Raw genomic sequence first — 17,989 nt, 5'->3', positions numbered from 1 at the left:
AATGTGAATATTTGTAACACAGAAATAACTAGTGTGTGGTTTAAAACGGCTCTCTCTGGCTCTGGCAGCACGAACACAGATTTAAATGTTCCGGTATGATTTTGTTAAAAGTTTAAAAGACGCAGAAGAATCGTTGTCATTAATGAAGTAAGATCGCGTGGGTGCTTGAATCGAGATCGCGATCTTTTTACAATTAATCGTACACCTCTACATTCTAGATGTGATCTTCAACCTCAGTTTGCACATTAAATACCTCGTTCTTTCCTCCACTTCTGTAAAACTGCTCTTGCCAAAAACAATATTAAGATGATCTGATTCCACTCCTCTACTGCTCTGCCAATTTATTAACAGTTTCCAAGTTCAGACTGCCCTCCATCTTCAAAACCTAATTAAAACTTAAGTTTACTCAGGATTATTGAAATGTTTATGTTCTTATCATCATTCTTACTCTCTATTGTGTCTGCAATCAATTTATCTTGTTTGGGCCTGTACTTGTTTCTCCAGCCTTTTCTTCTTTTTACAATAAAGACACTTTACAATAAAGTTCCATTTGTCATTAATTTCAACATTTACTAATACATTAAATCAATCAAAAGTTGTATATGTTCATATAGCCAACATGTTCACGTGAGCCAACATGGACTAAAAATCCAGTTGTATTTTTATTAATGAACATTAACAAATTTTAATAAATACAGTAACAAGTGTATTGCTCATTGTTAGGCAATGTTAGTTAATGCATTAACTAATGTTAATGAGATCTTATAGTGTTATCTTTTTTTACATGGTTTAACTTTTTTTTTTTGTATTCTTCCTTTCAGTTTCAGTTGTTCAGTGTCATGTATTGTGATACTAAACTCTAAAGCCAATATACCAGCTCTTTAAATATATAAACCAACCAAGATGATGAGAAAAAGCAAAAAAAAAAAAAGTTTAAGTATAACTGGTTATCTTGAGTTGTTAGAGGCTTGTGCCGGTGTACCATTTCATCCTTTCCTCCAGAAACGAACACAATAAAAAAAAATTAGCATACTGATATGAGTAAAGCAGCAGGTCTAGGATCTCATTATAATGCCATTTGAGAAAGAATTTTTGAGAGGGAAGGCTTGATGCTAAGACCCTCAGTGAATATCATTTTTTGCTTCTGTTGGTTTGTTTATCACTCAGAAAAGGCCTGCCTCAGCAAAGCAGCGTGACGAAGCTCGCAGCTACGAGATTAAACAACAACGATTGACAAGTGTTTCTCACTTCCTCAGCACAGTGCCAACATGATATTCCATCAGCTGAACTGACGTCCCCTCACCCTCAGATAACCTGCCTGACCTGTGAGGATTCAGCGTGCAGCAGTCGGAAGAAAGAGGTGAGGATGTATTTTGCATTAAGCTGGGGAGCAGTAAGAGAGAGATAGCAAATAGCTTTTTGGCTGCTCCTGAAAACTCACAATCTAGTGGAATTGGAGGAGCTGGGAGTCAAAGAAACTGTGATTTGCAATTCAGGGCCTGATTATGGCTTATCAGTCCTGTTGCAGCCCGAGTGGGACTTCAAAGACTGAGGGAAAACTTCAAGCTGGGGGATGTTCAGCAGTTACAACTACTGCAGATATACAGAGAACAAATGCATACAAAAAAGGCTGTGTCTGTAGGCACCACATCAGAATCACTGAATGATATACGACATGATAAATCATAAAAGTTTGCACCCACAATCAGGGCCATAACCATCATAAACATTGAGGGGAATGTGTCCCGACAATATTAAGATTAGTGGTTTACAGATGTTTTTTCAGTAGCCGATTTTTCATTTAATCTCCAAGATTCTGAATATATGTTCCCACCTGATCTCCTCAGGGAACTGGGCATTGGTGACTAAGAAGCTGGATATGCTCTGTTGGTGAAGCAGTCGGAGAAAGGAGTTGATCTCAGGATACATGATGGGTTCGCCCACCAGAGACAGAGCACAGTGCTTCACTGTAAGGCCCTCTTCAAAACGCTCGGGACGCACACCTGGAACTCCTGTCAAGTGATAAAACACACCACAAAGTGAAAATGTAAAGAGATATTATTAAAGCTAAAGTGTTTTAATTTCTTAGCAACTAGGGCCACAAACAGTATTGTTTTCCAAACAGTCCTCAAATCTGCCATTGGCGAATGAACCCCACCCCTAACTTACACCATTGGTTGAGCTGATGTCAAGCTGAGGTGCATTTTCCATACTGCTTAACTATCGTAGTACGATGCATCATTGGAGAAATTATCTTGCTAGTCAAAATAGTTTCCAAAAACCATTGTAACAATTCATTCAGATCACGTCGGTAAAATAGTATCGAACTCTGGTTAATTGTCATGTACCAATTGTCATGTGATGGAGTAATAATTTCTAATTTAGTTCGAGATAGTGCTGGGCGGTTTGACCAAAAATCTGTATCACGTTTTTTTTTTTTTTTTAAGATTCTGGCGGTTTCACGATATATCACGACATATTATATATATATATATATATATATATAATTAAATTAATAATATTAATAAGTAGGCTAAATTTTTACTGTGCAATTTCTGTAATTTCAATGAAGACCTTTGAGTTTGTGTTTTAATAAACTGTGTTATTATTATTATGATTATTATTATCTCTATTACTGTATATATAATATAATAGTATATTTCTATACTATTTCTATCTTTCTATACTATTTCTATCTTTCTATACTATTTCTATCTTTATACAGTAAGTTCTATTTGTGACTGGATTTTGTGATTTCATCCGTGTTTTCTGCACAGCAGAAATCATATAGCTCTACATGGTATTTGCAGTATTAAAGAGTTAGTTTTGTGAGTTATTTATTGTTGTGTTATAAATTTGTTTCCATTAGTGTAAGAAGGGTATGCAGTTAATAGAAGTCCGCTCTCTATACACTCTACATAGCACTTCATGGCCATTGAATAGATACAGCAGCTGTTTCAGCTACGCACCGGTATGGCGGTTTTTGAAAAATACATATCGGTCTCGAAATTGAAACCGGTATACCATATGAACCGGTATACAGCCCAGCACTAGTTCGAGATCAAATTAATGTCAGATTATTGCTGTAAATAAAAAAAATGTGAGGACTACATTATTTTTGCTCTCCATTGTTTTGCTTTATTTCTAGATGTCAGATTCAATATTTGTCAATGGTATTGGAGCACATTCACACATGTGCACTATTCAAACAAGGTGCTTTCATTCGACTGAAAAACTAAAAGATGTAAAATGAAATTTGCATGTATACGGAATGACATATAGAGTGTACTGCATGTTAGCTTGCTTATTTTGCTCAAGGGCATGATTTAAGCGCAGGGGGATATTCCAGAAAGCAGGTTATGCAACATACCCGGGTAAGTTTATGGATAACTAGGCGGATAATCTCAATTTCCAGTTTTAAAAAAAAACGGAGGTAACTTTCTATGCAAGTAGCCATAGCAATTTACTTTCTGAACATAACCTGCTCCAGTTACTTTACTTCAGAGGAATTCAGTGCATGCATGTACTGCTGAGGCTCCAGTGGGCATGACATTTCTCACTAAATATATATAAAGCACTGGTGACTGACTCCTGGATTTGAAGCTGTTGAGAATGTCTGTGTTTCACTGTGAACATACTCTGGATTGATTCAACTTACTGTTGGCAGCGTTTTTGGAACCGGTATAACCAGAGTAAGGTTTGGGTTAATTAACCAAGAGTTTTTTTTTCACATTTATCCACCTTCTTCTGAACGCAGAAGTCTCGCCCGACTTGTACTGGAATGATGCTTTACATTTCCAGTCTCCAGTGTTTCTAGTCAAATTAGGTATTTTTCAAGCTGATAATGCCTTGTTAAACCTACAAAAATGGTTTAAAAAGCACATGGCTCCACAGTGCCATCACTTTACAGTGTAGCAATGACCGTTTTTGTTTTTTTTAGAACCTCACTCAAAGTTTAACGAGCGCATAATGACACAAAGGTGTCCGAAGTTACTGAAAACATATGAGCGCTCATATCCTACATGCAGCTCCCGATCAGGATCAAGTTTGCGGGATTTTGTCCTCAAAATGATTAGAGCACACATATACGCTATTTGGGGAGTATTTTAACGTAAGTGCTGCAAGCCATAGATGTTTTCTCTTGCCAGTCTAGCATAAAATGCAAGGAATACAGTGCTGTATATGAACATTCTCTTCAGATTCGCTGGTGCTTAAAACACATACTTTCCAAGAGTTTATTGCGGTTATGTAGCAGCCAACAACAGCACAGATAAACCCTGTGCACAATTTTATTTTTAGTAATGTTCAAAAAGTTTCTGTTTAGTTCACTCAGACTCTCTTTTTACCCCGTTTTGACAATATGTTCCTATGGAGATGGGAACAGGACAGCATCTAAACGGAAGTTGGAATTCCTCATGGTGGTGCTCTTCGTTTACTCAGGAAAAAGGTGGATCTGTATAACGCTTTTCAGGTTACATGTGACGTTAAGATAACATTGCTTTCTGGAATACAGTACAGGTCATACTAACAATAAACTCTGGTTCTATGCACATGCTGAGAGATGCAGTTTCAATCACACAGCTTTGCTTTTTCAAACTATGGTTTCATGAATCACAGAATCATTAAACTATATTGGTAACAGTGAAACTTAGTTGGCTAACAATGTTTCTGGGAAAAACACTCCAGGTTGAGTTGCACAAATGCCAAAGTTTTTAAAGTACCACTGAGTCTCAGTCTTTTACCCTTTTGAGCAAAATCAACCGATCAAAAAATATCTTAAAGGTTTCTCTGCAAATTAAAATGGGAGAAACGGTTAAACTTTATACTTGTAAGTCAACAAAAACTACCCATATAAATTCTAAGACCAAAGAGAGGGAGAAAACTGGCCAGAAATTCAACATTTTGATTAAAAAAAATAAAATAAAATGAACCTATGGGGAAGGGAAAAAAAGACAAAATAAAAAAAAATGGACAGAACTGCATGCAAACTCGAAATTGTTAATCTTGCCAAGAAAAGACCATTAACAAACTCTATTCTAATCAGACTGACAACAATCTAAGTTCTAGTAGCCAAACATTTTCTTCTCTCTTTCTTTATCATTGAGGAGTCTGGCTCCATTTTTTGTGCTCTGTACCCTCGGCACAGCATGCTTCCTGGCCTTTCATCCGTTCTCCCTGTTCACTTGTTAGTGCGTTTGTTTACTCAGCCCTGGGTCATCATGGCTTACTTCTGCTACATAGAGCAGTGATGTCACTGCTAAAATGTCAACTGCGGCACCAAACCAGAGAGGACGCTGAGACCAAGACGACGATGCGGAGGTGGTGCAACACACACAAACTTGCACACACACATCTGGCACTAACTCAGACACTGGAACAAAACCTATAGTAGTCTCCATCAGGAGCCTCGATTTCTCTGGCTCAGATGCATCAAAAGTGCTAATCTTTAGATGAAAAATTATGTATAAAAGTTATGAATAAAAAAAAAAGTTGATCAGCAGGAACATTAGATTTTTGAAAAACAATTCAACCAGAACAGTAGACCATGAGCAATGTTCATTTCAGAAAAACACAAAAGTTTGACATCTGTACTCAAAGCAGATGATCAAAGACAGATGTCTAAAGTTTCAAAAAGCTGAAACCTTAATTTACGAATGATAAAATCAAATCAAACTGACTGTTGGGAATGTGCCACTCCTCCTAATAACATTTCCAGCAGATATCATCAGAAAACTCCCTCTCTTAGCTGCAGATCTGTTTTGTAGCCATCTACGCTAGACATCTCTGATTAATTTTTCAGACTACTGCAGACAAAGGAAAAAACATCAAACAGTCTCCAAATCACCCCATATTCTGAAGTATGATGGCAGTGTGGTAAAGCAAAACCATTTTAAGGGAGTCGCTTCAAACGCTAAAGAAAAAGAGCAAAAGGATTCAGTTCCCATCTTAAGGTTCTTGAAAATCCATCTGGTGTGCCCCCTCAATCCCCCCAAAAAAAAAAAAAAAAGTCTGATCCAGATGTCTACCAAAGTACTGAGATGGAAGTTGAACTCTGGATCTGGCAGTGAAATAACAACTCATTACAAGTTGACGTCACCTGATTGTGGAGATGAGGAATGAGAGACAGGAATGTGTTACGTCCCAACAGGCACATATTGGAGGGAGGAGAAAATTTGCTGGCATTAGAAAGTTTTATGACACAGTATTGGTATGTCATTGCAAAAATACAAACCCGATTCAAAAAAAGTTGGGACACTGTACAAATTGTGAATTAAAAAAGGAATGCAATGATGTGGAAGTTTCAAATTATTATTTTATTCAGAATACAACATAGATGACATATCAAATGTTTAAACTGAGAAAATGTATCATTTTAAGGGAAAAATAAGTTGATTTTAAATGTCATGGCATCAACACATCTCAAAAAAGTTGGGACAAGGCCATGTTTACCACTGTGTGGCATCCCTTCTTTTTATAACAGCCTGCAAACGTCTGGGGACTGAGGAGACAAGTTGCTCAAGTTTAGGAATAGGAATGTTGTCCCATTCTTGTCTAATACAGGCTTCTAGTTGCTCAACTGTCTTAGGTCTTCTTTGTCGCATCTTCCTCTTTATGATGCGCCAAATGTTTTCTATGGGTGAAAGATCTGGACTGCAGGCTGGCCATTTCAGTAACCGGATCCTTCTTCTACGCATCCATGATGTTGTAATTGATGCAGTATGTGGTCTGGCATTGTCATGTTGGAAAACGCAAGGTCTTCCCTGAAAGAGACGACGTCTGGATGGGAGCATATGTTGTTCTAGAACTTGGATATACCTTTCAGCATTGATGGTGCCTTTCCAGATGTGTAAGCTGCCCATGCCACACGCACTCATGCAACCCCATACCATCAGAGGTGCAGGCTTCTGAACTGAGCGCTGATAACAACTTGGGTTGTCCTTGTCCTCTTTAGTCCGGATGACATGGCGTCCCAGTTTTCCAAAAAGAACTTCAAATTTTGATTCGTCTGACCACAGAACAGTTTTCCACTTTGCCTCATTTTAAATGAGCCTTGGCCCAGAGAAAACGCCTGCGCTTCTGGATCATGTTTAGATATGGCTTCTTTTTTGACCTATAAAGTTTTAGCCAGCAACGGCGAATGGCACGGTGGATTGTGTTCACCGACAATGTTTTCTGGAAGTATTCCTGAGCCAATGTTGTGATTTCCATTACAGTAGCATTCCTGTATGTGATGCAGTGCCGTCTAAGGGCCCGAAGATCACGGGCATCCAGTATGGTTTTCCGGCCTTGACCCTTACACACAGAGATTGTTCCAGATTCTCTGAATCTTTGGATGATATTATGCACTGTAGATGATGATAACTTCAAACTCTTTGCAATTTTTCCTCTGAGAAACTCCTTTCTGATATTGCTCCACTATTTTTCGCCACAGCATTGGGGGAATTGGTGATCCTCTGCCCATCTTGACTTCTGAGAGACACTGCCACTCTGAGAGGCTCTTTTTATACCCAATCATGTTGCCAATTGACCTAATAAGTTGCAAATTGGTCCTCCAGCTGTTCCTTATATGTACATTTAACTTTTCCGGCCTCTTATTGCTACCTGTCCCAACTTTTTTGGAATGTGTAGCTCTCATGAAATCCAAAATGAGCCAATATTTGGCATGACATTTCAAAATGTCTCACTTTCAACATTTGATATGTTATCTATATTCTATTGTGAATAAAATATAAGTTTATGAGATTTGTAAATTATTGCATTCCTTTTTTATTCACAATTTGTACAGTGTCCCAACTTTTTTGGAATCGGGTTTGTAGTACTAAGAGAGGAGGACACCATTTTCTGCCACGACTGACCTAAATTACAAACAATTTTCTAGGGTTAGGCGATGTCTACCAAATTGGCATCGAACGATGTCTACAGTGAAACATCGCGATGGATGATGACATCGGGTGGGGGGATTTAATTCATTGGGTTAGGGTAAGGTGGTAAATCACGATGCTGGCTCAACATCATGATGTCTGTTAGCATCAGCAATGGACGATGGCATCGTCTATCGGCCCAAACCTACAACTTGCCATCAAAACAAAGATGATTTCCATTGGCAGTAACATTTCACAGCAGCGTTTGAAAAGCATGATTCATTCCACTACTTAAGTTACTAATTTGTCATTTAGTTGATGCTTTCATCCAAAGCAATTTATCAGTCATGGTTTGGGAATTTGCTCACTTTCAGTTAATGAGCTGTATTATTGCAATTAAAAACTATACTTACAGCAGTTAAGTGAATTTTTTTGCCATTTAAATTCTAATTCCTTGAACTCAAATGACAATTCTGCATCCTGTTTGCGACCTCAACTGAAGTTCAGGAAATTTAAGTTACGGAAGGTCTTATGATCTGTATGTATGAATCACAAAACCCCCTGAAATAAAGAGTATGCATACAGTGCTGCTTGAAAGTTTGTGAACCACTTGTAGAATCTGTGAAAATGTTAAAATTATTCACAAAATAAGAGGGATCATACAAAATGCATGTCATTTTTTTATTTAGTACTGTCCTGAGTAAGATATTTGACATAAACAATGTTTACATGAAGTCCACAAGACAAAAAAATAGCTAAATTTATAAATATGACCCGATTCAAAAGTTTATGAACCCTTGATTCTTAATACTGTGTGTGGTTACCTGGATGATCTATGACCGTTTTTTTTTTTTTTTTTTGTGATGGTTGTTCATGAGTCGCTTGTTTGTCCTGTGCAGTTAAACTGCCCAATATTCTTCAAAAAAAAAAATCCTCCAGGTCCCAAAAATTCTTCAGTTTTCCAGCATCTTTTGCGTATTTGAACCATTTCCAGCAGTGACTGTATAATTTTGAGATCCATCTTTTCACACTGAGGACAACTGAGGGATATTTTAACAAAATAAGAAAAATTTGGACATCTTTATCCTGTTCAAAAGTTTTCACCCCTGACTCATAATGCATTGTGTTTCCTTTTGGAGCATCAGTGAATGTTTGAACCTTTTTTAATAGTTGTGTTTGAGTCCCTCAGTTGTCCTCAGTGTGAAAAGATGGATCTGAGAATCACAGTCACTGCTGGAAATGGTTCAAATATGCAAAAGATCTGAAGAATTTTCAGGACCAGGAGGAATTTCCTGAAGAATATTGGGTAGTTTAACTGCTCAGGACAAACAAGGGACTCATGAACCATCACAAAACAAAAAAAACGGTCGTAGATCATCCAGGTAACCACACACAGTATTAAGAATCAAGGGTTCATAAACTTTTGAGCGGGTTGTTTTAAAAAATGTTTTTGTCTTGTGGACTTTATGTAAACATCGTTTATGTACAATATCTTACTGAGGACAGCACTAAATAAAAAAAAATGACATGCATTTTGTATGATTCCTCTTATTTTGTTAAAATTATTCACATTTTCACAGATTCTGCAAGTGGTTCACAAACTTTATCGCATATACACAACACTGTATATGTGATTATATTCTAAAATAACTAAAGGAACGACCTGCAAAATGTTCTAAACTCATAATGAAGATGCATATTCTGGCATACAAAGGCAATTCAACAATAGCAAATGCAAATTTACCTTCAGTTATGGTATTTGATCAAGGTCAAAATACCATAAGTTTTGTACCAACATGAAATACCACAATCGCAGGCATTCCTATCCAGACAGAATTAGATTTCTCAAAGGATGCCTGAGTTGAAATAAAAAGGCTAGATAATTTGCTCAGTTGTTTTTACCAAGGTTGTTACAAAACACATCTGTGAAACAAATTTTCCTTTGGGAAAAATAATTCCATCCAGCTAAAGGATTTTTCACTTTACCAACTAAGGCACTCTAAACAAAACAAAACAGAACTGAGTCCATGTCCCCTAAATACTTCTGTATGCTGTATTGGGAATTATCTGCAACAGAAGTAAATAAAAAGTCTCAACTGTTGCTTTACAAATGAAGTCTCAGAGAGACGCCCTTTCCATCTGATCTTGGCCTGTCAAACAAATCCAGCCACAAACCCAGTCTCTGAAAGCTGATGGATCCACTACTGATCTGATGCAGCAGATGGTGAAGAAAGTGACAGGCTGCAAATGAATAAATTAGACCCAGTCGAACTGCACTTAGAGCTTGTCCTGTTACTGCCTTCTGCAACCGTAGTGACAGCTAAAAATACCCCAGTGTCTGTTGGACAATCTCTGAAATCGGGTTTTCAGAGTGTAAAGACGTCAACATAGTGTTATGTCACAGAATGTTTGAATAGCTTCCAACTGGATATGTGCCTCTGAGGAAAAGGATTTAAATAAAACAAAAGTTATTTCTGTACAATTACAGTGTAAAGGCCTATTAACAGCAGGTGTGAATTTTCTGCTCAGGTTTTTGGCACAAGATTTCAGGAGTATACTTTCACTTGTACATCAAAAACTAACATAGACCAGAAAATTCACATTGGATTTTGGTGCAGACAACTTTTGCCATTTATTCACATCAAAATTGGTGTGAGGTTAGATGCAATGGAAAATACAGCGTGGTGAATTAGTGTTTTTAAAGGCAGCAGGAGAGGTTGGCTGAAGGTAACAGACCGTGGCGCTCCGGGGAGCCATTACCTCTGAATTGCCGAATCATGTTCCTGTGGTTCTCCACGGCCTCCTGAATGATCTTCTCGGCCGGGTCCATTTTCCAGCGCCACTCTGTACCCACCGGGTTGGTATGGTGTCTGTTCAGAGAGAATGAGAGAGGACAGCTCCTGTCAGCACAGCACCGTCACACCATTACACGTCGTGGACCGCAGTCTCATTCCCCTGAGAAAAACACCTGCACCCCCACTGCCCGCAAATTAGCATCCTGTGACCCTTTCAACAGCTCTCACATCACATAAAAGGGCATAAATGCCAGGCAATGTGGCTTTACTTCCTTCCCCTGCCATAAATAGCAACAGGAGATGTGAAAACGCTGGATGTGACGGCATATCCCTTCATTTCACCAGGGGTACAGCCAAATCCTATTATGAGGACGTGCAAAGCTACATTTTTAAAATTGACTAGTCAGTGGGTTGTCTGAACAACTTTTTTCCAGTAAGTTTTTAGTTGCAAGCTTATATGTGCCTCTGGACCACAAAACCTCGTAAGTCATAAGTAGGGGTGGGAATCGCAGGGTACCTCATGATACAATCATGATACATGACTCACGATAACGATAATATCGCGATTCAGTGATTCTGCGATAATCAATATATTGCTAGACAATCCTATAATGATACATCACGATATCTGTCTAACTATGAAAACAAAATGCCAGTGAAAAGGTTAAGTGCAGGTTTTCTCTCTTTATCCGCAAAATGGATAAATGCGATCTTCAGTTCCCGCGCTATATGCAGATTTAATGGAGTTCACATCACCGAAAGCAACAAATATGAGGTGCATTTTATTGACCATCAGCTAATTTCAAAATCAAAGACCGCAATAGGAGAGAGCGGCAACAGCACTGGTAAGGTCTCATTACTTTTAATGAAGGTAATTGTGTGTTAAGCGTCTGCGACTTTCACTTTCATATGCGGCAGTTTGCGCGTCAGCTTGCTGAAGAGATATCCGATCAGAGAAAATGCATGAAGTGACCAGGTGCAAACAGACCCTTTGACGTTCTTCACATCAATGGTATAAAAGTGCGTCAAGACTTTGAACTTAAACGTGGCTGGGGCATCTATTATACTCACACTGCTGTATGCCATCCTGTTAAAAACCTCTTTTTCTTAGGCTAGTTAACTTATTTTCACGTTTCCCTCATTCATGTGTTGAGCGCCGCCTTGAAGTAGCGATGCTTTGAGCAGAGAAATCTATTTATAGCGCTTTATTTTATTAATTAAAATAATCGATATTTGGCGCAGCGATACGATTCTCATATCGCACAGAGAAGGACGGCGATATATCGGCATGTCGATATTTTGTCCCACCCCTAGTCATAAGTAGCATGGGTATATTTGTAGCATTGTATGGGTCAAAATTATCGATTTTTCTTTTATGCCAAAAAATCATTAGGATATTAAGTAAAGATCATGTTCCATGAAGATATTTTGTAAATTTCCTACCGTAAATATATCAAAAATTTATTTTTGTGAGAGGATATGCATTGCTAAGGAGTTCATTAGGACAACTTTAAAGGTGATTTTCTCAATATTTTGATTTTTTGCACCCTCAGATTCCAGATTAACAAAAGTTATAAATTTCAATTTCAAAAAGTTATGACTGGTTTTGTGGTCCAGGGTCACATATAGAATCAGAATCAAAGTAAAACTAAATAAATAAATGCTATCATGTGGGTATGATTGGAAAATGTAAATATTGTCTGAGTAAAAACATAAAAAAAAGATAGATTAATAGATTGATAGATTAATAAATATATAAACTTTATCAGGCCATTGTCATCCATTCATTTAATTAAAAAGTGTTTCTATAATAAACATTAAAAAAAAAAAAAAAGTGTGTATATTTGTGTGTACATTTCTGAGTAAAAAAAAATTAAAAAAAATTATATATATATTATATAAAATAAATTTTATATATTATAAAGGAAAATCAATGTGGGTATGCTTGGGGAACTGAAACATGTCTGAAGAAAAAAAAGAAAACTTTAAAAAAGCAGCATTAACAATCAACAGACTTGATCTTTTTGCCCTCTTGCCTTTATCAAGATGGGCTTCTGGGCTGAAGAGTCAATGTTAGAGATGCGTTTAAGAGCTTTTCCTCTAACGCCTTTCAGGCGATACCACCTAAATTATCCAGCCCATCCACATGAAGAGAGCTCTTCAGACTCATCATTTCGAGTGCCACTTTTAACCAAATTACTCCCCTTATGCGAAGTTCAATATTTCCATCACATTCCATGAAAGTGGAGGACTAAACGACTTTCGCATTTTGAAACTTTTCAGCACATTTATTTGCATTATGTCATTAACTGTGTGGCATTTGAGGATACGCACAGCAAGTGGCAACGAAACGAATTAATTTGATTAGCGCAACGCTCTGAATCACAGCGCCACAACCCACAACGCCAACAACTAAATCCGATACACCGCTCATACACAAGGGCATAAAAATAGATTTCACTGACAATCTCAAGACGATGATTTTTCTTCATAATACCCCATAATGCCTCAAAATCAGCTGATTCAATAAGAAAATTGGATGGGAAATGACAGATTTACTCAACAGCAGGTCTGAGACGCCCTCAATCTGCTGCGTTAATCTGACAGCGCAGCTCAAACTACAGACACAGAAGTTGGGTTTTGTGCATTGGAGGCTGTCCCAGTATGTCCTGTCCCAGAGCTGTAGGACATGACACAGTGTCCTGGAAGTTTATGGGTGGATGTTTTCATGTAACGCTCACAGCGACATCCTTAAAATCAAGTCCATCTCTGTCAGCGAGCAACTTTAAGCTGTGCTGTACCGTAAGGCAACTAAGGGTTACACACAGTGGAAATCATCCCAGATACACTCTTCAGAGGAGGTGCGCTGATGCTCTTTGACAGCCCCCCACCCCACCCCCACAAAAAAACCTCACAGCCAATGACAGGAATATTATATACTACCTTCTTCCACAAGTGTCACTATGAATCAGCAGTGCTGCATCTACCATTGCACTTACAATTCATTCAGATGGACATCACAGCTGTTTGCTCAGGCATCTCTCACACTGATATTTTGAAGTACAGTTTAAAAAGTAAGACTTTTTAACCTTTAACCCTTTTTTTTGGTCCCACTTTATATTAGGTCTCTTTAAGTACTCGCGTCAAAAAAGTACTTGTTAGTTACAATGTACATATTCTTAGGGCTGTGCGATATTCAATATTGATTTTTCCAATTTCAATTTTGGCTTCCAACGATTATGAAAACAAGATAACTGAGGTAAAAGGATTCCTTCCTAAGCTAAACTTAACATCCAAATCATCTGAATAAGTGAGTGTTGTAAAATGCAGTCTACTGTTGCTAAACTGCGGAACATGCTTGATATTAAACAGTGTTATTAAAAGCGCATTAAGCTGCGAAAGAGATACTGTTCCCTAGGCGGCTTTCTGTGTGCGCACCCCGAGACGGGGCGGAACAAAGTATAAGCAAAGTATACTGTGGGCTATGGATACGCTCCTAAATGGTCAAAAAGCCTATACACTTAAATGTCAAAATGCTAGGGATGTATCGATATTATTAATATCGTGGCATCGTGATAGCAAAATCGTCTACTCATATACGTCTGATATCGAGAGAGAGAGAGAGGGGGGGGGGGGGTGCACAAAGGCAAGCTGCACGATTATTGATCTTTAAAAGATCGCAATCTAATGATCTAATTCCTAAATGACAACGATTCACTCGTTTATTAAACCTTTGACAAAAATAAAATTGCGACATTCAAATCTGCATTCCCGCTGCTGTTGATCTAAAGAGAGCTGTCAAACAGCTTCACAAAAAATCTTGTAAAAAACAGTATAATTTCTGTTACAAATATTCCAATTATCACAGAAGCGTACAATTTGTACGCTGATGTCTACTTTTCCGATCAAAATAGAATACATCACCTTTTGAAAGTGCTTCTAATAACGACTGTGTCGATTGCATTGTTACGCCACTAGGTGGCAACAAATTATTGTTAAAAATGTACCTATCACTGAATCATTCTTTCAGAAACAAATTAAGTCTTTATGAATCCAACTTACAAAAATATTGTTTCACCTGTCTGGTTCTTACATGTGTGTTCAAGCATCTTATTTGTGTTGAATTTGTGGTAACACTTTACAATAAGGTTCATTTGTTAACAGTTAATGTATTAACTAACATGAACTAACCATGAGCAATATATTGGTTACTGTATTTGTTAATCTTTGTTAATGTTAATGTTAGTTAATAAAAATACAGCTGTTCATATTTTGTTTATTTTACTTCACAGTGCATTAGCTAATGTTAACAAATACAACTCTTGAGAATGTTAGAAAAAAATAATAGATGTTACCTTTGCCAAGGTCCAGCTGGTGCAATCATTGTATTTTATAAAAGGGAGTTTTAGGTCATTTTACTCATCTCATACCTCTAAGCAACAGTTATGATTAGAGGATAAAGAAAAGAGGACAGGATATGACATGGTTAATCTGCACATCAATGTTCAATCATTGTTTAACACTTACAGCACTTTTTTCCAAGTCTTCTTTTTTTAATTTTTTTTTTTTATTTAAATAATCACAATAAATATCGTATCGTGGACTTCGTATCGAGGTATTATCATATTGTGAGATTTTGATATTGTTACATCCCTACAAAACGCCATTTTGGCGAGTTATCCTCGTAAACACAGTCAGTTATATCTTAAATGAATGTAAACAGTTGAGAAAGAAAACGCATGTGTAACAGTATATTGGATCCGTGCAGCTCTTAAAGTGACAACAGCCTAATAAACCTGCTGCAGTCTATAGGATTAGTCTATATTTAAATGTATACATCAGTGTTATTTTACATTTGATCACTTTATTCAGTTTCTGTTGTAGGGTATTTCTTATCCGAATACCAGGTACCATACACAGGTTTGGTGGTATGGGTAGGTTTAAGGGTGAGTTAAGGTGTAAGGGAAGGGTCAACAGTGTAATTATAGATGTAATTACTGAAGTTAATTACAGCTATAATTACATGCAGGTATGTAAAAATATTTAAATGAATCATTTGATTACAATGCACTTATTGTGTAAATGCAGTAGTTGAAGTGGATTTTTCTTTTTAATATAAAAATGAGTTGCGCACCAAATATTTAATACTTAGGGTTCTGGGTTTGTTGAAACCCTAAATATGAGCAATAAGATTATTTTTTTTAGATCATTTAATTCAGTATTCATTTATATAAGCGCATACCATGGAATAAATATGATAATGTTTTTATATTTTTTAATAAAAAAAAAAAAATTAAAAAAAACTTCTCCTACCTCCAGCAGAAAACACATTTGTTGGCACAGGCCAGACTCGGCGTGGTCTCCATACATCGATGCGATTCAATCCCGTAGAAGGTGTGTTTATAGCAGCCTCCTCTCCCTCTCAGCATTGACTAACAAAAAAAGGTGCAACATTTGTTTCATTTATACAAAGAAAATCTCTTCCTGCCTAGAAACATTGTGCTGCTTTAAAAAGGAAACTTGCTAAAGAGTCTTGACAACAAATCAATAGGAGGAAACAACCTACCTTAGTCCAACGACACAGTTTTACCCCCGAGTGACTTCCTATTAGTTTATACCCTACAGACCACAACAAAGAAAGAAAAGATGGAAACAAGGCATGGTGAGATTAGCAAGTAGGGATGCACCAATACCATTTTTTTAAGGACCTGAGTACGAGTACCGATACTTTTTTTCCTGGTACTCGCCGATACCGATGACTATACATTTATTTCTTTTACTTTTTTTGGTGATGTTGCAGTTTTCCAAGCACAACACAGTGAGACTAATGAATGTAGGACAGCTTCTTTATTATTACTCTAATGAAAAAAAAGGTACTGGTACTGAGACTGTATCACGGTTTCCACAAAAATATTAAGCAACACAACTGTTTTCAACATTGATGATAATAATAAATGTTTCTTGAGCAGCAAATCAACATATTAGAATGATTTCTGAAGGATCATGTGACACTGAAAACTGGAGTAATGATGAAGTAATGAAATAAATTAAATTTTAAAATATATTAAAATAGGAAACAGACATTTTAAAGTGTAAAAATTTTACATTAGTATTTTTGATCAATAAAATGCAGCATTGATAAGCAGAAGAGACTTTTCTAAATTATTTTTCTTTCTTTTGATTTTTTTTTTACCAACCCCAAAGTTTTGAATGTTTGAAAATGTTTGTTCTTTTAAAACACCAACACTATTTTCAAACACAAATGTGCAATATCTAGAATGCAGGAGTTCTCTCTCTTTTTTTTTTTTTTTTTTTTTTTTTGTACTATAAATGTGAATAATGTGCATAATTTGTACTACTATGTGAATATCAGAGCAATTTCTACAATTTCTGCCCGAATATTTTCAAAACCTGATTTGCAACCAGGGTACAGTACAGTAGCTTAAAACAGAAGTACTTCACACATTTAGTGTTATAAATGGCAATGAAATAGGGAGCCTAAAAAGAGAAAAATGGTAAATTTATAATGTACACCCTGTAGTAGCACAAAGATTTCCATTTTACAGTTTGCTCAGGAGCAGGAGAAATGCAGGAAATTTTCCAACAAAGCTCCTCAATAAATCTAAGAAGGCTGGAAGGCCAAATGTGCTTAAGCCTGAGCATTTCCTGTTAAGCACTTGAAGTCTGCCCATTTCTAAGGTCCATAGCCATGTTCTCTCACGACTGCGCTGTGTTCCCTTTGGGGAATCTGACTCGATTTAGACTTTAATCCACATGTAAGGGCCATCACTGGGGCAACCATCACTCCCCATAGCAGTCTTAATAAAAACGCAGAATATAAATTGCTCTGTGCTGAAAGGGCTGTTAGAGTTCACATCACAGCTAAACAAGACTTCCTGTTGGAGGAGAACCAAACCTCTCCCAAAAACCATTTGGCACTGCACTGATAGTTCACCCAAACATTTTAATTGTCACTTAATAATTATTTCACCGAATATCTACCCGAAAATGGTTTGACATCATATTTGTCTCAAGACTAAAAAGGACTAGTTTTTAATAAATTACCATCCTCTTTTGTTATACAGACAAAAAAAATCTTTTGTGTTTGATGAAAGAAAGAAGAAAATGTGGTCGGAGGCAAGTAAATGAAGTAAATTTTCATTTTTGGTGAATCATTCCTCTCTTTTTCTCTTTCATAATTTCTCTCTACATGCATAAAGGAGTGTAAGTTGTAAGAAAAGCACTAGGAAAGAAGCTCCATAGTAATGATCCCAATCTTGAGTCTCTCTCCCATGTTCATTAGCTAAACTCCACATCAAACACATGTTCTTG

The 17,989-nt window shown here is 36.9% G+C and overlaps 1 protein-coding gene across 1 annotated transcript in view; it reads right to left on the bottom strand.

Moving 5' to 3' along the window:
• The window catches only part of tyw1 (tRNA-yW synthesizing protein 1 homolog (S. cerevisiae)), a 70,284-nt gene that overhangs the window by 28,474 nt on the left and 23,821 nt on the right, over positions 1-17,989 (bottom strand). The window contains exons 9-12 of the mRNA XM_051862553.1: positions 16,224-16,276; positions 15,971-16,089; positions 10,623-10,732; positions 1,835-2,012 (exon numbers count right to left, since the gene is read on the bottom strand). Coding sequence (XP_051718513.1) covers positions 1,835-2,012; positions 10,623-10,732; positions 15,971-16,089; positions 16,224-16,276 — 460 coding nt within the window. The remainder of the gene's footprint in view (positions 1-1,834; positions 2,013-10,622; positions 10,733-15,970; positions 16,090-16,223; positions 16,277-17,989) is intronic.

The sequence above is a fragment of the Ctenopharyngodon idella genome, chromosome 15 (genome assembly GCF_019924925.1).
Source record: "Ctenopharyngodon idella isolate HZGC_01 chromosome 15, HZGC01, whole genome shotgun sequence".
Taxonomy (NCBI): domain Eukaryota; kingdom Metazoa; phylum Chordata; class Actinopteri; order Cypriniformes; family Xenocyprididae; genus Ctenopharyngodon; species Ctenopharyngodon idella.
The sequence above is the reverse complement of the archived record's forward strand: the minus strand, read 5'-3'. Positions and strand labels throughout refer to the sequence as shown.